The 21842-nt window shown below is 55.5% G+C and overlaps 2 protein-coding genes across 3 annotated transcripts; both read left to right on the plus strand.

Moving 5' to 3' along the window:
- The first annotated feature begins 5289 nt into the window (after positions 1-5289).
- On the plus strand, positions 5290-11855 carry LOC147647158 (uncharacterized). 2 transcript variants are annotated; one of them, XM_086872503.1, is made up of 14 exons: positions 5290-5508; positions 5865-5936; positions 6025-6096; positions 6676-6789; positions 7444-7515; positions 7894-7965; positions 8168-8239; positions 8327-8392; positions 8844-8951; positions 9162-9305; positions 9394-9465; positions 9553-9651; positions 10075-10155; positions 10785-11855. In XM_086872503.1, exons 1-14 carry the CDS (start codon positions 5412-5414, stop codon positions 10949-10951), a joined length of 1308 nt encoding a protein of 435 aa, XP_086728629.1. In that variant the 5' UTR covers positions 5290-5411; the 3' UTR covers positions 10952-11855. The 2 variants fall into 2 exon arrangements, with proteins under 2 accessions (XP_086728629.1, XP_086728630.1); XM_086872504.1 differs by lacking the exon at positions 8327-8392.
- A 7652-nt stretch (positions 11856-19507) lies between these two features.
- LOC147647159 (serine/threonine-protein kinase pim-1-like) lies at positions 19508-20688 on the plus strand. Its single transcript, XM_086872417.1, has 3 exons — positions 19508-19838; positions 20241-20318; positions 20651-20688. The coding sequence occupies exons 1-3, from the start codon at positions 19508-19510 to the stop codon at positions 20686-20688; spliced, it is 447 nt and encodes a 148-aa protein (XP_086728543.1).
- The last annotated feature ends 1154 nt before the right edge of the window (positions 20689-21842 follow it).

Below are 21842 nucleotides of genomic sequence, written 5' to 3' on the forward strand. Positions count from 1 at the left end.
CAAGTTAGAGCTGTTTCTGAAGCTCTTCCCACATTCCCCACACTCGTAGGGTCTCTCCCCAGTGTGGATGCGCCGCTGGTGGGTGATGAGGTTGGAGTTTTGCTTGAAGCCTTCCCCACAGTCGGGGCAGCAGAAGGGCCTCTCATCCGTGTGAATCCGCTGGTGCAGGACAAGTTTGGAGCTGCTGTGAAAACTCTTCCCACACTCAGGACACTCGTAGGGCCTCTCCCCAGTGTGGATGCGCTGGTGACGGACGAGTTGGGAGCTGCAGTAGAAGCCCTTCCCACATTGCCCACACTCGTAGGCCCATTCCCCAGTGTGGATCATCTGGTGGCGGATCAGGCTGTTGCTCTGGCTGAAGCTCTTCCCACACTCCAAGCACTTGTAGGGCTTCTCTCCATCCTGAAGCTGCTCATGGACCACCAGCTCAGAGCCCTGGCTGGATCTCCGGCCGCCTTCCCGGCACAGGGTGGGTCTTTCCTCCTCAGAGCACCCTGGGATGGGTTTGGAGCCCCTCCTCCTGCGGGATCTCCGGGGATTTTCCTCCCCATTGGATTCCGGCACCGTAGAGCTGCTCACAGTGGCCTCTTCCATGAGGTTCTGCCGTGGGGATTTGTCCTCTCTGGTCTCCATCCTCAGCTCCTTGTCTGGGGGAGGAAGGACAAGGAGAGGATGGGATTTGCCTCCGTGCCAGAGGGAAGGGGAAGGAGATCCCCCCAGTGCGTCCCCGGCAGGACGGCGTCGGCAGCGGGGTTGTCCTGCAGCCGGGGGCCAGGCTGGGCTGGGAGATGGAGCAGGAGAGAGGGGGAAAGAGGCAATGACTTCCTCCTCATCTGTCGGGGTGTCCTGGTGCATCTTCCTCTTCCTCACAGCCTCCTTCTCCATCTGGCCAAGGTCTGGGAATGGGAAATCCTGGTTTGGGGAAAAATACAATTCATAAGCACATACGATTAAGGGGTTTCTTCTCTCCAAGTCCACCTTTAGAAGTCACTGGGCAGCTGGTGCCCATATAAACCCCTCAAACACCAAGATTCAGCCCTGAAAATATCTCCCAGGAGTTCCCTGTCTCTGCTCTCTCCCCTTTGGTGTTCAGGGGTTCCCCCCTGTCCCAGCTGCTGGGGGTCACGCTTGTACTGGGGGTTCCCCGTTTACTCGGTCCCTTCCCTCCCCAGCCTGCTGAAAGTGCCAGGAATCCAAAAAGTTCCTCCCGTTTCGACCTCCCCACTTAGGGATGCTGGGACCCCCCAGTGTCCCCCCAAGGGGCATTTTCCACTCAGCTTTTTAGTTCTTCATTCTTCAAACATCACCCACGAAAAAACCCAACCCAGGAACCCTCCAGGTTATCTGGGCCAAGCTCCCCCTCTCCTGTCATTTCTGGGATGGGGGGTGATGATCCCACGGTTGGGGGGCTGTGAATTCAGGGAGTGCTCAACCTCGTGCTTCCTCCTCCTTTCTATGATCTTCCTTTGTCCCTCCTCTTCCATCCCTCCTCATCCGCCTCCTCCCTAACCCCACCTCGTGCTCCTACTTCCATCCCCTCTCACTCTCCTTCTTCATCCCTCCTCTTCCATCCCTCCTCCTCCTCCCCCAGGAGCAGCGACACCCTCGGTGCCCCGTTCCCAAACCCCTCACAGCCCACGGCAGGAGCGGGGATGGAGCCGGGACAGGTCGGGATGGGCAGCGCGGGGCTCTCCGCTGCTCCCACCCGCTGGGGACGGGGGGAACCCGGCCCGGGGAAAAGGAGAGGGAAACTGGGAAAATTGGGGGCTGCAGATCCAACCTGGGGCTGGCTGGGGACCCTGGCTGGGGACTGCCAGCCCTTGGGGCTCCTCTGGGGAGATGTGGGAGGGGGGAACACAGAGAGGGCTGGGGGATCCCAGGAGTGGCAGCACTGGCAGGGACTCGTTTGGACTGGGATCATCCTGGCAGTGGCTGAGATTGCACTGGCTGTGTACTGACATCATACTGGGATCATACTGGGATCAGACTGGCAGTGAGTAGGAGCCTCCAGGGGGCAATTGAGACCAGGCTGTGAGGAACTGCGAATATGCCCTGCGCTCCCCAGAACCCCGGGATCGCCCCCCATAGGTCCCATGTGTCCCCCAGACCCTTCAGGATCCCCGAGTGCCCCCTCAGCGCCCGTTCGGGACCCCCCAAAGTGTCCCTGGATCGCTGAATGCTCCCGACCCCACAGATTCCCCTTCCAGCCACTCCTGGGAATTCATCTCCCATCATCCCACAACACAGTTCCGCGCCCAAACCTCCTGCCGTGCCCCGCGACCTAAAGAGCCCGGTCACAGCTCCCCAGGTTCCCCCCAAGTGCTCCCGAGCCGTGTACATTCGCCCAGAGCACCTGCAGCTCGGACGCAGAAGTGTTCTCCAAGCGCTTCCCCACACCGCCGAACGCGCCTTCCGAGCCACTTCCGGGACTACAGCTCCCATCATGCTCCGCGGCGCCCATAGAGCGCTATTCCGGGCGGGACTTCATCTCCCGTCATGCCCCGCGCCTTACCGGAACCTATTGGAGCTGCGTTTATAACTCCCGTGATGCTCCGCGGCGCCATTAAGCCTCATTATACCGGCGCCTACAACTCCCATCATCCCCCGCGACCCAGAGATTCCCCGTTACAGCCCCCCAAGTGCCCGCCCGGACCCCGAAGGGCCCCCAGATTCCCCTCCCTGGCCTCCAAGTGCCCCCCTGGACCTCCAAGTGCTCCCCCGAACGCCGAATTGTCTCACAGAATCCCTAAATGCCGCTCCAAATGCCCTCCCGGCTCCCCATGTGTCCTCCAGACCCCCAAGTTCTCTCTAAGTTCCGTCCCCCGACCCAAAACTGCCCCAAATGTTCCTCAGAAAAGTCCCCATGGACCCCAAAGTGGCCCCTTTTACCCTGTCTGAGAAAATGATAAAAATGATGATCAAAGGACTAAAAATAGTTGTAATTAGCATAAAGAGGGAGAAATAGTGGTCAATTAATTAATGAAAGGAAATGTGCTACTTTGAACCAAGGACCGATAATGTTTTTAGTTGCTAAAAACGTAGCAATTCTTTTATATAAATATAAAAATTAGGTTATAAAAATACAGAATAATAGTATTATAAAAATAAAATTTTATTTTTATTAATTAATTAGATTTTAATTATAAAGAAAAATTATAAAGATAAATGTTCTCAATGCTTTGGGATGTCAGTCCCAGGTGGGCGATGTCAGACATGCTGAGGCTCGGGGTGAGGAGCAGGTTGTCCAAACAGGGGCAGCCCACAAGGGGCTCATTCTTCTCTGTGACCAGACCTCCTCAGGAGACATTCAGCATCAGGATTGTAAAGAGTAAATCGTGACCTCCTGATCAGTACACAAAGATGTTTTACAGTTTGAGCAGTAGAATGTTGTCACCGTAAGGGGCCTTCTTTGTTAATATAGCTCATGTTGTGTCATGTTTGGTAAATACCAATGTTGTTGTAACAGCCTTCTTTGTTAAAATATTGTTATAAATGAAATTAGAATTTTGACAACTAGGTCCCTTGGGTTAATGGCAGTTTAATTAAAAATGAATACAATTTACTAAATTGAATAGTAATGTGGTATAAAAGAATACAGTTTAGTAAAATACCACAGTTTAATAAAAATTAAAATTTATATAAATAATCTGCTAGTAATTAAGTATGATTAAAGCATAAGCAAAACTGACCAGGGTACAGAGGCTTCCCACCCTGCCTCATGTTCAAAACAAAGCACTTCAAGCTAAACTTATATACTGTATCCTTATACATATTCCTTAATGTTTCCTCTAAGTTCTCTCCTATCTCAAGTTTTTCTGACTTTACATCACTTTTCTTCACGGCACATGCCTCAGTTGTTGTTAGGGGGTCTTCAGTCTTCTTTTGGTGGTCTTTTGGCGAAGGCTTCTCCTCTTCCTTGTTGTCCTTTGGATAACCTTACAGGTTTGTGCATACATACTGAGCATTGTGTTATGTAAGTCTATTAATTAGCCTTATGTTTACTAATCTTTAGGCCCAATGCCTAAATTTGTTCTAATTTTGGTCCATCTCAAGGCGATTTTGGTCTTGAGACACCATTTATCTTCTAAACTACATCCTGTACCTTAATTTTGACATGTAACATCTGCAAAGGGGTACATCTGCTTTGTAACACTGATTCTTGATTGTTTCTAATAATAACTTTAATAACAGTTACAATTTAGTTAGCACGAACCAATTCCATTTATTACAACTGCAAATACCCCTTATGTCCCTTTTTATTGGTTTCCATGCTAACTGCCTTGCTTTCTTCCTTGCTATGGATAAACTTGTATTTTCTCAATTTCTCCTTTTGCTACCTCAATTGTTTGGCCTGCAGATCAGCTGCTAAGCCCATCCACATTCAGCTCTTAGTCTTCAGAGGGAAACTTTGAGCACAGTGAGAATCTCGCAGTGTGCAGGAGGGTCCCTGTGTGCCAGCTGCAGCTGGGGCCTCAGCCATCTCCTCTCTCAACAGGTTCCCCTCTGCAGCTTCACAGGAAAGGCCAAACACCTCCCTCAGGGACACCTGCACCACACATTTCACATCTCCATGCCCATACGTGATGTCCCTGTCACAGCTGCATTACCAGCTTGCTGCTGTGCAGATGCTGCCACCACCCAAAGCAAGGCCCTGTGTCCCTGAAGGGACCCGCCCTGCTCTGCGGCCTGGACTGAAGGTGGGTCCCTCCTGCCAGGGCAGGGCCCAGCACAGCTCTTCTGTTCCAATAAAGACATGGAGCTCTCACCCCAGTGTCTGGCTGGTACCACCAGCAAAGCCCACACAGCACCAGCCCTGGCTGAGCTCCATGTCCAGGAGCAGGCAGGGCTGACCCTGGTGTGGGCAGGCAGGAGCCAGGCAGGGGCTGCTGTGACCAGAGGCAGGGCCCCAAGGGGCTGGGGGAGTCTGTGTTGAGCATCCCTGGGCTGAGGGCACATTTCCTTCAGTGGCATCACCTGGGCCTGGACCTCCTCCAGTGCCATGCCCAGGAAAAGAGGCAACCATCAAGAGCATCTCCTGGGACACTGCCTGACCAGCAATGTCAGCAGGCAAAACCAAGGTTTTGTTTAGCAATGACCCTTTGATGAAGTCAAAGATTCACAGTCAGAGCAGTCCTCTAGTACAGATGGGAGTACACTTGGGGCAGACACCTAAGGCCATGAGGTCACAGAAGGCTCTGGGGTGACAGCAGGCTGAGGTGACAGCAGGCTCTGAGGTCACAGAGGTCCCAGAGCCCCGTGGTTGCACAGCACCACAAGGACCGAGCAGTCAGTCCTTGACCACGACTGTTGTGGCAGCAGCGGCGGCGGCAGCAGCGGTGCTGACATTGGGACAGCGGTGTCAGGACAGTGGTGGCAGCAAGAGCTGCAGGACTGGCAGTGGGCAAGGCACCATGGCCTTTGCTCTGCGCCTCCTCCTCCTGCTCCTCCTGGCAGTGGCCCTGCCTGACAGGGCTGCCCAGGCTGCTCCGTGGCGAGCAGGGCGAGCAGGTGAGCCGGCGGCCTCGGTCCCCTTTCCCGGGACAGTGCTCCCTTCTCCCTGGGAAGTGTTGGGGATGGTTTTCCCCAGGGCTTTAGGGAGGGTTTTCTCTGCGGGAGGGACAGAGGCCTCAGGGGCCCTGGGCTGGTCCCACTGCCCCTCCAGGGATGTTGCACAGGGCCTGCAAAGAGGGTGGAGAGTGACCAGAGCCAGCCCAGAGCTCCCCAGGCCCCTCTGCAGCTTTGGCCATGTCCATTGACATCTGGCTCCCATGGCCTTCCCCGACCCCCTTGCAGTGCCCAGTTCCCTAAGGCAGAAGGGGGTCCCAGCACACCATGGAATGGTTCTGATCTGTGCTTCCTTCCAGATGAGGGTGGTAGGAAGGCTTCTCCAGCAGCTTGGCTTCATGAAGATTTTCTGCCTCTGGAGCCCCATGCAGGTACATTCTCACTGTCCCAACAAGGAATAAACACTGACACCCTGGCAGGAAGCAGGTGACAGAAGCTGCTGTGGCTGTTGAGTTACAGGTGTGTCTGCAGCAAGGACATTTCAAGCTCCTTTTCTGGTTGCTGCACGCAAGCCCAGCTCCCATCACAGGGGTGAGTGGTGTGTTCCTGCTGATCCCACAGGCTGAGCCCTGGTTCTGTGGGATCCATTCATCTGAAATGGAAATACTTTCTGTTAAGGTCCTCCTAGAGGGAGGAACAAACCTACAGGAGACAAGAGGCTGAGTGATCTGGAGAGACGCCATGGTGGGTCCATGTCCCTCAGCCTCCTCCTGAGACTCAGCAGCCGGGGGCTTTCTCTGCACATCTGGACACGCCGTGCCTGGCACAGCAGGAAGGGATCCATGGCAGCCTTGCTGCCCCTCTGCTGCTTTCACAGCCTGCAGGGATGTTTCCCAGCCTGGCCTGGCTGCAGCTTCTCCCCAGCCTCTGCAGGAAGGCATTTGGCATCAGCTGTCAGGGAGCCCAAACTGCAGCATGGGCCATGCACACCCTGAAATCCCCTGCAGTTTCCCAGTCTTGTGGTAGATGTGGCTGGCCTGGCTCCAAAGTTTGGATGCCTTCCTGAAACTTATCCATATCTTTGACAACTATTGTCTCCTGAAGATGCCACCTTCATGTTGGGGAACGAACAGCCCCACCTGATGCATGTATCCCTCTTCCTTTCTCCAGAGACGGAAGGAGAGGCTGTGCTGAAGGCAGCGTTTCCCGGAGGAAGCAGTGGCCCATGGGCAGCCTCTGCTGCAGGAAGGGAGGCCATGCCAGGCACAGTCACAGTCCCAGGAGGTAATTGCTGTGCCCCTGGGCCTGAGCCCTGCTGAGGCTTGAGCTGCCATCTCTGCTGCTGGGCAGTGCAGGCACAGCCTGGACAAGACCAGCAGAGCCCAGTGGAATTATCCCCAGCAGGCTCAGGGCACTTGGCTACTGAGCAGTCCTGCTGGAGTCCCTCCATGGGAGTCAGGTCCCAAAACCTGGCAGCAGCTGCAAAGGGGTGCCCATGGTGGGGAATAGGCAGAGGGGGAGGGCAAGGCTCCACTGTACCCTGAAAGAGCCTGGCTCTGTCCCTATGGGATGGGAGAGGTGTCCCAGCAGAACGTGGCCAGGAGGGAGGGAGGGCCTGAGGGACAGTTGTGGCACTGCCTGCTGTAGTTCTTCCCCACTGCTTTTACAATTCTTTCAGCTGTGGCAGAGAGAGGGCCCCAGTGGGGCCTGGGCTGCTCCAGCCACCTCTCCCAGGAATGCTGCACAGGGCCTGCAAAGAGGGTGGAGAGTGACCAGGAGCCAGCCCAGAGCCCCCAGGCCCCTCTGCAGCTGTGGCCATGTCCACTGACATCTGGCACCCACAGCCTTAGCATGACTCCCTTGCACTGCCCCGTTCCCTAAGGTAGAAGGGGATCTCAGCACACCATGGAAACTGTTCTGATCTGTGCTCCCTTCTAGATTTGGAACTCAACCTCAATTATTTGGAAGTGCTACTGAATGATACTTTAAATATCTTGGAGAATGCTGGAGGCAAGTTCTTCTATTCCCTTTACTGACAGAACACAAAATGACAAGGTGGCAAGAGCATTTGCCATATCTCTTAACATAATCTCAGGCTTGTTGGGTTCTAGAAACCTCGCCCTGCTCCCTTCTAGAGCCCTGAGGGATCCCACAGGTCACTACCAGTGGGAAGAAGGAGCATTTAGCTGTCAATCTTCTTCCCGTGTGTAATGCCAGTGTCTCCTTCCATGTGCTCTGTGCAGCCACGGAGAAGAGCAGAGAGGGAAGGGGCCGGGCCCAGGGCTGTGCCCCGGGGCTGTGCCTTGTGTGGCTCCTTTGCCAGCCCCAGGGAGCCTGAGGGTCTCCTACAGAGCCACGGGAGCTGTTCTGTCCTACCTCTTTTTTCAGCCAAGCCTCTTGCTGAAGGTGATTTGGCTTCCCAACCCACACCCAGGACTGAGGCTCTGGAAGATGGTGAGGGTAGGTGAAGGCCTTTCCCCCTGGGAGAGCTGCCAGCTCAGAGCCCAAGGCTTGGCCAGGAGAGCATCGCTGCAGGTGCCAGGACAGAGCCGTGCACGTGTGTGCCCTCGCCCTGCGTGATCCTCTCACCACTCCTGAGGCTCAGTGCTGCCTGTGCAGATCAGAAGAGATGACAGAAGCTTCTGTGGCTGTTGAGTTACAGGTGTGTCTGCAGGGAGGACTCTCCCAGCTCCTGGGTTGGTTGCTGCACACAAGCCTGGCTCCCATCACAGGGGTGAGTGGTGTGTCCCTGCTGACCCCACAGGCTGAGCCCTGGTTCTGTGGGATCCATTCATCTGAAATGGAAATACTTTCTGTTAAGGTCCTCCTAGAGGGAGGAACAAACCTACAGGAGACAAGAGGCTGAGTGATCTGGAGAGACGCCGTGGTGGGTCCACGTCCCTCAGCCTTCTCCTGAGACTCAGCAGCCAGGGGCTTTCTCTGCACATCTGGACATGCAGTGCCCAACACAGCGGGAAGGGATCCATGGCAGCCTTGCTGCCCTGCTGCTGCTTTCATGCCCTGCAGGGCTGTTTCCCAGCCTGGCCTGGCTGTAGCTTCTCCCCAGCCTCTGCAGGAAGGCATTTGGCATCAGCTGACAGGGAGCCCAAACTGCACCATGGGCCATGCACACCCTGAGATCCCCTGCAATTTCCTGGTCTCAGGCTGGATCAGGTGTAGGGGCTGTTTGGAGGAGGGAGGGCCCTGGCCAGCCCCAATAACCTGGGTGTTTTCCTTATCCTTATCCATGACTTTGACAAATACTGCCTCTTGAACATGCCACCTCCCCAGTGGGGAATGGTTCCATCTGATCCAGCTGTGGCTCTTCCTTTCTCCAGAGATGAACCCAAAGGCTGTGCTGAAGGCAGCGTTTCCCAGAGGAAGCAGTGGCTCATGGGCAGCCTCTGCTGCAGGAAGGGAGGCCATGCCAGGCACAGTCCCAGGAGGTAATTGCTGTGCCTCTGGGCCTGAGCCCTGCTGAGGCTTGAGCTGCCATCTCTGCTGCTGGGGAGCGCCCACCCTTCAGGGATGTTGCACAGGGCATGGAAAGAGTATTGAATGCTCTGGAGCCAGCCCAGAGCATTTCAGGCCCCTCTACAGCTTTCTCCATGTCCACTGACATCTGGCTCCCATGGTCTTACCCAACCCCCTGGCAGTGCCCAGTTCCCTAAGGCTGAAGGCGATCCCAGCACATCCCGAAAAAGGTTCTCATCTGTGCTCCCTTCCATATGAATTTCCTGGGATGGCTTCTCCATTAGATTGGCTGGATAAAGTTTTGAAGCCCTTGGAGCCTCCTGCAGGTATGTTCTCAGTGTCCCATCGAGGAATAATCATTGACAACCTGGTAGGAACCAGGTGACAGAAGCTTCTGTGGCTGTTGAGTTACAGGTGTGTCTGCAGGGAGGACTTTCCCAGCTCCTTTGCTGATCACTGCCCGCAAGCCCGGCTCCCATCGCAGGGGTGAGTGGTGTGTCCCTGCCGTACCCACAGGCTGAGCATTGCTTTTCTGGGATCCATTCCTGGCAAATGGAACTATTTTTTGTTAAGGTCCTCCGAGAGGGAAGAACAGAGCCACAGGACAGAAAGAATCACTTGAGTCACACCATATCCTGAAAGAAATAGAGAAGGAACTGCTCACAGGGCGTGGTGGGTACATTTCCCTCAGCCTTTCCTGAGACTCAGCAGTCAGGGTTTTTTTCTGGACATGCCATGCCCTGCACCATGGGAAGGGATCCATGGCAGCCTCGCTGCCCTGCTGCTGCTTTCAAGCCCTGCAGGGCTGTTTCCCAGCCTGGCCTGGATGCAGTTTCTCCCCAGCCTCTGCAGGAAGGCATTTGGCATCAGCAGACAGGCTGCCCAAACTGCACCATGGGCCATGCACACCTTGAGATCCTCTGCAACTTCCTGGTCTCTGAGCAGATCAGGAGAGGTGGTGGTTTGGACAAGAGAGAGCCTGGGCCTTTTCCTGATCCTCTTCCATGTCTTTGACAAGCACTGCCTCCTGAAGAGGCCACTTCCCTGCTATGTGATGGTTCCATCTGATCCAGCTGTGCCTCTTCCTTTCTCAAGGGATGGACAGAGAGGCTCTATGGAAGGCGGCATTTCCTGAAGGAAGGGAGGCAATTGCAGGCACAGGCCCAGGCACAGGAGGTAATTGCTGTGCTGGGCTCAGCCCTTGGTGGGGCTGTGTGCCAGCAGCTCTTCCCACAGGGCCTCTCCTTGCACAGCCCGGGAGCAGCCAAAGCTGGAGGCGCCTCGGCTTCCAGGCCTCTGGAGCTCATTCCCAGTCCCTGGGAATCGGGATTCCTGCACCAGTGTCCATCCCACTGTAGCTGCTCCTGGAGCTGGCCCTAAGCATCCTGAGGCCCAAGGCACAGCAGCAGCCCCGAGTGGGAGCCCTGCTGCGATCCCAGGGCCACAGCTAGCCCTGGCTCCCAACTGGGCAGGGGCTGCACTGGCCCCTGACAGGGCCTGGCTCTGTCCCCTTGGGCTGGGGGAGCTGTCACAGAGCAGGGAGGGTCAGGGGTGGCAGTGGCTGCTCAGGGATGGGTTTGGCCCGTGTCCCTGGAAGAAGCCACTGCCCAAGCAGCTGCGCTGTCCCTGGGTTCTCCTCTCAGCTTTCTGGGCTTTGTTGGGTGGCACAGCCTGTGCCAAGGGACAGCAAGGTGCCTTCAGGCCCCAGCTCTGGGGGAAACAGGGAATATCCTGGACATACCCACCATGCTGCCAGCTCAGCAGTGGAGCACAGCACGGGCTCACGCTGCCCATTGCTCCCACAGATGCAGCCAGCACAACACGTGTTCCCAATTCCCAGAAGGGCATTGGAAGAGGTTTCTGTCAGGGAACACGCTGCTGGCTAGAATTAATGGCAGGCCTGCTTTGTTTGGTGCTTGTCTTCATTTTATGCTGTGTTGGAATCTGGTATGTCTGGAAGAGAAAACAGTGAGTGTTTCGTTCATCTTTCCCTCAAACAGCTTCTTTTGAAAGTTATTGTAGAATAGAAACATTCCCAGTGAGGCTGCTGTAGACCTGTGGATAGTCCTTGGCTGCCCAAATAACTCTGCTGAGAGTTCTGCTGCTGCCCAGGCCTTTCATTGGCCTCTTAATTGCTGGGCCTTGTCCTGGGGAGCCCGCTGGGGCTGCAGCCAGTGCTGGCTGCCACTGAGGCTGCCTGGCCAAGAGCAGCCCCAGGAGCAGCGGGCAGAGGCAAAGCAAGGTGGGCAGGAGAAAGAGCAGGGACGAGATTGCCCTTGACAGGCAGAGGTGCTCTGGGGCCCGCTCCTGGCCAGGGACCCTGCCCAGAGCCATCCCCTGCTCTCCAGGGCCTTGAGGGGCAGCTGTCCAGCTGGGCCAAGCTGTGCCAGCAGCTCCAGCCGTGCTGGGGAGCCTTGGCAGCTCTGGGCCCTGCTGTGCAGGAGGGTCCCTGTGTGCCAGCTGCAGCTGGGGGCATCAGCCACTTTCTTTCTCTACAGGAGCACCTCTGCACCTCCAGATGTCCGGCCAAACAGCTCAGTGTTGTGAAAAATGAGGATCAGATATTTTTCTTATGGAATTTAAAGGTTTAATAAAAAGTTACTTAGGACCTAAAAATAAAGTAGAGTACATAGATACAGCCAGGTGTCTCTGCATTCAGCCAAGAGAGCACACCTAACTAACAAAGGATTGTCCCTTAAAAACAGAATCCTAATACATATCCATAAATTCACATGCATATTCATACATTCTTCTTAGGATCTTTGGTTTACTTCTGTTTAGTTTTGTCTTGCCCCCTTCCCAATAGATCAATCTTCTTGGCGCCAATGAGATTTACATTTCCTGATAACAGAAATGCAATAAATTCCTCCCCCAGAGTTCTGGTCACTGCTGTCTTCATCTGGATAAGATAGTTTCTGAATGTAGGGGGCATCTCCAGCTATCTTTTGCAGTCTTTGGGTTATACAAACTAAAGTAGTTTTTGTTTTAATACTATGCCAAAGCTTAACATATATGTATTATACCACTATTTCAAAGTTTCATCAATAACAGAAATAAAGAAAACCATATTAATACAAAAAAATTTTCTAATCTTATACATATAAGATTCCTTTTAATATTTGAGAAAAGCCAATAATATGATATGCATTTATAACAGTGTGAATGTAAATCACTACATTCAGTCAGGGAGAACTGCACCTCTCTTCCTGAGTCTCCAAGCCCGTGTCTGTTTTCCTTGCCAACGCTGAGTTATCAGCTTACTGCTGTGCTGCCACCACCCAGACCAGGACCCTCTGTCCCTGAAAGTGCTGGCCCTGGTGTCTGGACAGGACTGAAGGCAGGACCCTCCTGCCAAGGCAGAGCTTGAGCAACACCTTTGGGCTTCTGCTCTGGGGTCTAGCTGGTACCAGCAGCACTGGCACAGCTGCTTGGCTGGCCACAGCCTTGGCTGGGCAGGCAGCAGACAGGCTTGGGGAACCCACCTTGTTATCTTTATTTTTTATTTTTAAAAATTAGAATATTTTTGAAATATTTAGAATTATTTTTAGTACGAAGTAATCCCCAAATGTTTCTTCTCTTTTGCCATATGAATAACATATTTTTCAAAGTAGTTTTAGGATTCTGGAACATTTTTTCCACTTCTGCAATTAAACAGGAAGTTGCATTTAATTGATAATATTTACTCTAAGAGGGATTAAGACACACTGTTGGGGGTTAGGTGTCCCTTTTTTTTTAGTTCTGGCTTGCCCATGGAATTTTTACCCATTAGTTGTGGGGAAAACCTAACTGTGGGTACTTGGTGGGTGCTTGACAAAAGACAGAGTTTGACCGGGCCCAGGAGGGGAAGGGGGCAGGAAAAAGGAGGATGGGGACAGTTTAGGGGCTTTCTTCAGCTTCAGAGAAGGACACGTTGGGTGCAGAGATGCTGCGGTGGGGAGAAGGGAATTTTACCATCACCCAGAAGGAGCTGCTGCTTCTTCTCCTTCTCCCCTCTTTGTTGGTGACCTCACACCCCCTGTCATGCCGGGACGTGTGGCAGTGCCAGGCACCGCCATGGAGCTGCTGATCCACCTCAGCCACTGGCCCAGGATCTCAGCTCATCCCTGCTGTTCCAGCTGAGTGTTCCTCAGAGCCCTGCAGGAGCACCGGGACTGCCCGCCCGAGGGGGTTTGTGAAACAAAGCCTCTCCTCCATCCCGTCTCAGCCAAGAAAGCTGTCACGGGCCCCCTGGTTCTGTTTTCTTGCTAATGCTGTAGTTATTGTTGTTTGTTTGCCTGGTTATAAATACTAATAAAGAACTGTCATTCCTATCCTCAGATCTCTGCCTGAAAGCCCCTTGATTTCAGAATTATAATAATTCCGAGGGAGGGGATCTACGTTTTCATTCCAGGGGAGGCCCCTGCCTTCCCTAGCAGACACCTGTCTTCCAAAACAAACACAGATGGGGAGTTTCTCCATCCTCCTTACCCTTGTGGGGCCAGCAGTGCTCTTGGTTCCTCATGCTCTTTTTGTGGGGCCTTTTGTGTCTGTGCCCCTCCAACTTAGGGGGACAGGGGATATTTGCTGCCCCCTTTCTGCTTCTGGGAAGCCTGTGCGGGCTCTTTGTCCCTCTCTGATTTGGGGGGTGCCAGTGTTGTCACCATCCTGGCATCCCCCAGCCGCTCTTTGTCCTTTGCCAGGCCAGGGGTGTTCTCTGTCCCCTTGCAATTTGTGGGGCTGGCACAGGCACAATGCCCCTCCTCTTTGGGGGGGCTGGCAGTCTCCCCTTCCCCCTCTGACTTGGGGGCTGCTGTGTGCTCCATCCATCTCTTATTTTGGGTTGCCAGGTATTTATCTCCCTTCAGTTTGGGGGGCCCGGGGATCGTCTCCATCCTCCTCCAGTTTTGAGGGGCCTGGGAGAAGTCTCTGTCTCCCACCGATTTGGGGGGACTGGTGCAGGCTCCACCCCCCTCTGATTTTGAGGGACAACCTGGAGGAAAGGCACCAAAATCTTGACAAAGGCTGAAGAGAACGCTCTGATTACCCCTTTTGCCAAGAGGTTCCCTTAGCTGAAGTTGCTAACAAGGACCAGACTCGCCAGCCCGCAGTGGGTTTTGGGTTGTTTTATTTCCTGGGCCCTCAGTCCTGCGTGGGACACGGGAACTGGGTGCTGCAGAGGCTGCGCCAAGGCATCAGAAATGCCCGCCCAGCACCCAAGGGTGGTAGAAGATCTGCTCCAGCACCGGCCGGTCCATGGGGTGCTTGGACAAACAGCAGCGGATCAGATGTTGGCACTCTGGGGAGAGAAGGCAGAAAGCGGCGCTCACTTGCAGAAGGCTCCTGCCTAGCTGCTCCCGGCGCCTGCAGAAGCCGGGCCACGCTGCGTGTGCTGGGAGCTGCCCTTGGTGGGAGAGCGGCACGGCAGGACAAGCGTCCCCTCCTTCAGCCAAGCGTGCCACACCCAGCCTGCCACGGGCCACCTGCTGCAGCCGGCCCTTGAGGGCACATGGACGTCCCGAGGAGCTGCGGGATGGCCGGGCTGGGCTGCGCGGTGCCACCTGCCAAAGCCTGCCTTCTTCAGGCCGCGTACCAACCTGGAGAGACCTCCTGTGGGAAGAAGAGCTGCCCCAACACGGTGTCACGTTCGTTCTCGAAGGGCAGGAACCCGCACACCATCTCCAACAGCCGGCTGAACGCTGCACCCCGTGGCCCAGGAGGGATTGGGGCTGTGCAGTGCCTGGCACTGGGAGCAGGGCCCGCGCTCTGGGCTCACCGGCAAACTCTGTAAAGGCCCGCTCCTGGAGGATGGTGCCGCAACCGAAGTCCATCAGCTTCAGGTCCCCAGTGTCTAAGTTGACGAGGAGGTTCTCTGGCTTGATGTCCCGGTGCAGGACGCCGCAAGCCGTGCAGTGCTATACAGCCTCTCTTAGGGATGGAGGCTGTCAGAGATAGCGGAGGCTCCTGGCACCATGGACGTTCTCTGACCGCCTGAGCTTCTTGCACAGATGGCGGGTCTTCTCTGCTGTGCCATCCTTGCAAGGCTTGAGGCTCTCCCAAGGATGGTCAATCTTGCTGGGAGCAGCCTCCTGAAGGGATGGCGGCTTCTGGAGAAGCTGGGCGAGCCACAGCAGGGCAGGTGGCTTCACCTCATCAGCTTCTCCAGTTCTTTCCACAACGCCAGCCACATCCCAAAGTAGAGCGGCACAGATGTCCCATTGTGTGCCCAGTGCCGGATCATCACTTCCTGCAGCTCTTGGGTCACTGCCATGCAGGGACTGCAGCTGCTGGAGCTCTCCAGAGGGCTTGCGGGAGCACCTGGCCGCCGGCGAGGGGTGGCCCGAGGCCTGGAGAACCTGGGAGCCTCAGGGGCTGCTCGGTTCCTCCATGGGCCTCTGGGCCTAACCCTGGGGCGCTTCCTCGTCTGCCGCCTCCGTGGTTGCCAGTGGCCACCGGCCCAGCAGACAGCCACAGCGGCCAGCAGCAGGACAAGGGCAGCCATCAGGAAGCCACCGTCACCCATGGCTACGGCACGTCCCATGGCGACTGCACTGGCAGCTGCGGGGGCTGGCCCGGTTTATATAGGGCTGGCGTGGTGATGTCACAGTGCTGTGGCCAGGACAGCTGTGTGACATCACGGCCCTGCATCACACCAGCCCTCACCAGTTCCACGGGAGCGAGGAAGGGGCTCCCTGTGGGCACTCGAGCACCCTCTGGAGCAGAGGAGAAGGAAGATTCTTGTCTAAATAGGACACGGGGATGAAGAGGGGAACGGTGATGGTGTCACCTCCTGGCTGGCAGAGCATGGGACATGGATTGTCCAGTCGGGGATTGCAAAGTCAATGGACAGGACAAGCCCTGCTCAGCAACATGGAAACCATCGGTGTGCTGTCCCCTACATTCCCATGCTGAATCCGAACTTGGATTCAAATCTAATTCTGTGCCTCTTTCTGGGAATTAAATGGATCCTATCCCATTGAAAACCAGTACCTTTAATACTTTAGGGATCTCTGACTTCAGGGAATTGAGGTGCAAATAAAATGAAATCGTATGATGGAGTTTGTGTCCACCTAAAATTAACACTTTTTATGAGAAATAAAATAAGCACAACGCCCATAAACCGTGCGCAGTATAGGGACAAACTCCAAAGACCAGGACTATGGGCAGACACAGAAATATACAGGGTAGGTCTGAGGGCAGAGCCTGAGGGCATGGGTCCAACCACAAACTGGGGTTAGAAATATGCAAAATACTGCAACAAATAACAACCAATCAGGGGAGAGAACCAGGAACATTCTAGAAACATAACCTTATAAGGGGTGAGTCGATTAACATATTAACTGCCATAATCCCTTTCTCTTTGCCACATCTTAATCAAATGCTTCCCAAGGCTTGAACTTAATCCCTCTTTTTTTTTTTCTGGGTGAAATTCGGCTGGCTTGGATCCCCAGCGAGGCACATTCCCTTATCACATTAGTCAGTTCTTCGCCCAACACTCCCTGTTCCCGTTCATTTCACACTGGGATTTCTGCTCCAGAAGGATTCTGTGAGGGACACAATTAAAAGTCTCTCATGGAATGGGCAGATCCAGATTTAACAAGTGGGAAAGAGTTTAACCCCACTATCTGTTTAACTGGTCCCGAGGGTGGAGACTTGAAGGAAACTCATGACTGGATTCAGGTCATGGATCTGCAGATGCCAAGGAGATATTAAATTATCCTCCTTGGAATTAAAGCTGGGAATTTTTCTTTCTCTGGAGCAGTAAATTAGGATGTTGATGGGCCCCCCTTCTCTGCTCGCTCTGACCCTCCTGCCCCAGCCTCGCTCGGTTCCATTCACGTTCCTCCTGTCAGGGACACTCTCCACACAGATCATGGTTCGGATTCCTTGGATCCTCAGCAGTGTTTCTCCTGGATTTTAGCCAGGGCTTCCCTGGTTTTGGGGCAGGCTGGAGCGTGTGGAGCTTTCCGCAGCCACCGTTAGGGGTGTGTGTCTCCCTTTTCCCCAGCAATTTCCCTCTGTCTTCCCATTACCAACGTTTCTCCTCTCCACCTCTTCCAGCTCCATGCCATGTTGACAGGAGCTCAGAAAGAGCAGGAAAACAGAAACAAGCTCCACAGTGAATTCCTGGAAGAAAAATCCATGGATGGTCAGGTGACTGCTGTGGCTCCTTCCTGAAAATCGGGGCTGTTGGGAGCACGGCACAGGGTGTCCCAGGACTTAGAGCTGGACACTGAACCCTCCTGGATCTCCTTGGCACCCGTCCCAGGCAGGGATGGTCCTGGATATCTTCCTGGATCTGCCCCAGGAAGGTCCCTGCTCCCTGGGGCGGGATGGGATGGGTAGAGGACAAGGAATGAAGGTCAGGAGGAGAATACAGAGATACTTCTGGCCACTGCAGCAAGAAATCTGGTGCACGGAAAGCTCAGCTGGAGATGAAGGTGGCCAAAAATGTGAGGCACAATAAAAATTGACTTGTTAAATCCATTAATAAAAAAAAAAAAATTAGAAATTACATCATCCCCTTCCAGGATGTAGATGGTCACCTGACAAACATGGACACAGACACAGTGCAGGTTTTCTAATGCATTTATTGCCTCTGTCTTCAACACTCACCCCTCCCTTCCCAGAGGAAAACACGCATTGTACCAAGGCACACTGCAAAGCCCTTGAAGAGGGCAAGCCCTGCTCAGCAGAAACCAAACCACCCCAGACTGAATCACAGCATTCCCATCTTGAATCCAAACCCAGCACGTGCCAGCTCTTGGGAAGAGAGGAACCCCATGGCAGTCAAAACCAGAGCAGTGGGACAAGCATGAGCGCTCTTTGGAATATCCAGATTTATTTAGAATGGAGACTCTGCGGAAGTTGGTGAGCTGCTATGAGAAAACTCTTGCAGTCCTCGCCAGCCATTTCAGGAGAGCTCCCCAGAGACAGAGGAACTTCCCCTCCCTTTGTCTCTGGGGGATCTTCTCTGGCACAGGGGAGTGGTTGTTTGAAGTTGGTGCCACTGCAGAGTCCTCGGAGCCGGGGATTGACACAGGTGGCAGCAGCACTCTTCCTGATGTGCTGCCACTTGCTCCAGGGGAGGATTCATTGCAAGGGGCTGAGCTCCGGTTCTGATTTCCAGGCTTTTCCAGGCCATGTTCATCTTCAGGGATGAGCCAGGGCTGTGATCCCTGAATTGGGTGGGGCCGTGATGTCACAAAGGGGTTAAGCTCTGGTGTGATGCAGGGCCGTGATGTCACACAGCTGTGCTGGCCACAGCACTGTGACATCACCACGCCAGCCCTATATAAACCAGGCCAGCCCCCGCAGCTGCCAGTGCAGTCACCATGGGACGTGCCGTAGCCATGGGTGACGGTGGTGTCTTGATGCCTGCCCTTGTCCTGCTGCTGGCCGCTGTGGCTGTCTGCTGGGCCGGTGGCCACTGGCAACCACGGAGGCGGCAGACGAGGAAGCGCCCCAGGGTTAGGCCCAGAGGCCCATGGAGGAACCGAGCAGCCCCTGAGGCTCCCAGGTTCTCCAGGCCTCGGGCCACCCCTCGCCGGCGGCCAGGTGCTCCCGCAAGCCCTCTGGAGAGCTCCAGCAGCTGCGGTCCCTGCATGGCAGTGGCCCAAGAGCTGCAGGAAGTGGTGATCCGGCACTGGGCACACAATGGGACATCTGTGCCGCTCTTCTTTGGGATGTGGCAGGCCTTGTGGAAAGAACTGGAGAAGCTGATGAGGTGAAGCCACCTGCCCTGCTGTGGCTTGCCTAGCTTCTCCAGAAGCCACCATCCCTTCAGGAGGCTGCTCTCAGCAAGACTGGCCATCCTTGGGAGAGCCTCAAGCCTTGCAAGGATGGCACAGCAGAGAAGACCCGCCATCCGTGCAAGAAGCTCAGGCAGTCAGAGAACGTCCATGGTGCCAGGAGCCTCCGCTATCTCCATCGCTCGGAGAGGCTCAGCCAGACCTGTCAGCCTGCAGAAGGTGCAGAGCCCAGGGACAGGTCTCCCAGCTTCCTTGGACCCTTGGACTTCAACAACATGGGCGCATCCCTGAGCACTGACATGGCCAGGGAAAGCCCACAGGTCCAAGTGGGAGCCCAGCCTGATCCAGGGGAGCCATCTCAGGAGCAGGTGGAGGAGCAGCAAGTGTCCTGGAGCCAGCAGCTGCCGGACCACAGCTCCCAGGTGACGGTGCTGGACGTGCCAGCTGGCAACAACCCGTGCCTGGTGGATGAAAAGATTCCCGGGGGACCAGGGAGTTTCCTCCATCTCCAGGAAGCTGCTCCCATACAGCCACCAAATACCAACAAGGCTTCTGTACCAGCAGGTGAGACCTGAGGAGCTGTCTGAGGTTCCCATGGGGCTCTGGAGGGGCATTCATAGGCCAGGCCAGGACTTCTGAGAGCAGCCTAGAAGCAGGTCAGAGCAAGGTGGCCGGCGCTGGCTGTGGCCGCTGCACATGCGGACACTCGGGGGGTTCCTGGCAGCATCAGGCCGTGTGATGGAGGCATTGTCTTCTCCTCACAGCCCGACGGCACCTGTGTTCCAACAGAGATTGTGCTAATGGAAAAGGTGGGCTTTGGCTGCCGCAGAATCATCCAGCTCCTTGACTGGTTCCAGGTGCCTGACAGCTTCGTGCTGGTGATGGAGCGTCCAGAGCAATCTCGGAATGTCTTGCACGTCCTGCTGGAGCAAGAGTTCCTGAGCGAGGAGGCGGCACGCTGGCTTTTCTGGCAGGTGCTGGAGGCTGTGTGGCACTGCACCGCCTGTGGTGTCCTGCACCGGGACATCAAGCCAGAGAACCTCCTCATCAACCCAGAGACTGGCGAGATGAAGCTGATCAACTTTGGTTGCGGCATCTTCTTGCAGGAGTGGGCCTTCACAGAGTTTGCCGGTGAGCCCAGAGCGTGGGCCCTGCTCCCAGTGCCAGGCACCGCACGGCCCCATTCCCTCCTGGGCCGTAGGGTGCGGCATTCAGCCGGCTGCCGGCTGCCCTGGGGCACGGGGCAGGTGCTGTGCCCCAGGAGCCGGCTGCTGGCCCTGCCGACAGAAAGGGGCTGCAAAAGCCGGGCCCCGGCTCCTCGGCTTGGCAGGCCCACAAGGCCTTGGGCTGCTCCACTGGCGTTCTCAGCCTTGCAGAATGGTTTCTTGGCTTTGGCCCATTGTCAGGGGGAGGCAGGCAGGCCTTGGGGGGAAGTTGTGGCCATGGCTGCAGCCCCTGCCTCTGGCAGGAGGCTGGCACCAGGCTCTGGAAGGCAGCAGCCTGCGCCTGAGCAGCGCCGCCCGTCTCCCCTAGGAACACGCACGTACTGCCCGCCCGAGTGGATCGGCCTGCGCTGCTACCACGGCGATGGAGCGACCATCTGGTCCCTGGGCATGCTGCTGTTGGAGATGGTGTGCGGGTTCCTGCCCTTCGAGAACGAGCGTGACACCGTGTTGGGGCAGCTCTTCTTCCCGCAGGAGGTCTCTCCAGGTTGGTACGTGGCCTGAAGCAGGCAGGCTTTGGCAGGTGGCACCGCGCAGCCCAGCCCGGCCCTCCCGCAGCTGCGCGGGACGTCCATGTGCCCTCAAGGGCCGGCTGCAGCAGGTGGCCCGTGGCAGGCTGGGTGTGGCACGCTTGGCTGAAGGAGGGGACGCTTGTCCTGCCGTGCCGCTCTCCCGCCAAGGGCAGCTCCCAGCACACGCAGTGTGGCCCGGCTTCTGCAGGCGCCAGGAGCAACTGGGCAGGAGCCTTCTGCAAGTGAGCGCCGCTTTCTGCCTTCTCTCCCTAGAGTGCCAACATCTGATCCGCTGCTGTTTGTCCAAGCACCCCATGGACCGGCCGGTGCTGGAGCAGATCTTCTACCACCCTTGGGTGTTGGGCGGGCATTTCTGATGCCTTGGCGCAGCCTCTGCAGCACCCAGTTCCCGTGTCCCATGCAGGACTGAGGGCCCAGGAAATAAAAGAACTCGAAACCCATGGCGGGCTGGCGAGTCTGGTCCTTGTTAGCAACTTCAGCTAAGGGAACCTCTGGGCAAAAGGGGTAATCAGAGTGTTCTCTTCAGCCTTTGTCAAGATTTTGGTGCCTTTCCTCCAGGTTGTCCCTCAAAATCAGAGGGGGGTGGAGCCTGCACCAGTCCCCCCAAATTGCTTGGAGGCAGAGACTTCTCCCAGGTCCCTCAAAACTGGAGGAGGATGGAGACAATCCCCGGGCCCCCCAAAATGAAGGGAGATAAATACCTGCCCCCCCCAAACTAAGAGATGGATGTAGCCCAGAGCATCCCCCAAGTCAGAGGGGAAAGAGGAGACTGCCAGCCCCCCCAAAGAGGAGGGGAATTGTGCCTGTGCCAGCCCCACAAATTGCAAGGGGACAGAGAACACCCCTGGCCTGGCAAAGGGCAAAGAGCGGCCGGGGGCTGCTGGGATGGTGACAACACTGGCACCCCCCAAATCAGAGAGGGACAAAGAGCCCACACAGGCTTCCCAGAAGCAGAAAGGGGGCAGCAAATATCCCCTGTCCCCCTAAGTTGGAGGGGCACAGACACAAAAGGCCACACAAAAAGAGCATGAGGAACCAAGAGCACTGCTGGCCCCACAAGGGTAAGGAGGATGGAGAAACTCCCCATCTGTCTTTGTTTTGGAAGACAGGTGTCAGCTAGGGAGGGCAGGGGCCTCCCCTGGAATGAAAACGTAGACCCCCTCCCTCTGAATTATTATAATTCTGAAATCAAGGGGCTTTCAGGCAGAGATCTGAGGATAGGAATAACAGTTCTTTATTAGAATTTATAACCAGGCAAACAAGCAACAATAACTACAGCATTAACAAGAAAACAGAACCAGGGGCCCGTGACAGCTTTCTCGGCTGAGACGGGATGGAGGAGAGGCTTTGTTTCACAAACCCCCTCGGGCGGGCAGTCC

The sequence above is a fragment of the Cyanistes caeruleus genome, unplaced genomic scaffold (assembly GCF_971803275.1).
Source record: "Cyanistes caeruleus unplaced genomic scaffold, bCyaCae1.hap1.1 HAP1_SCAFFOLD_65, whole genome shotgun sequence".
Lineage (NCBI taxonomy): Eukaryota > Metazoa > Chordata > Aves > Passeriformes > Paridae > Cyanistes > Cyanistes caeruleus.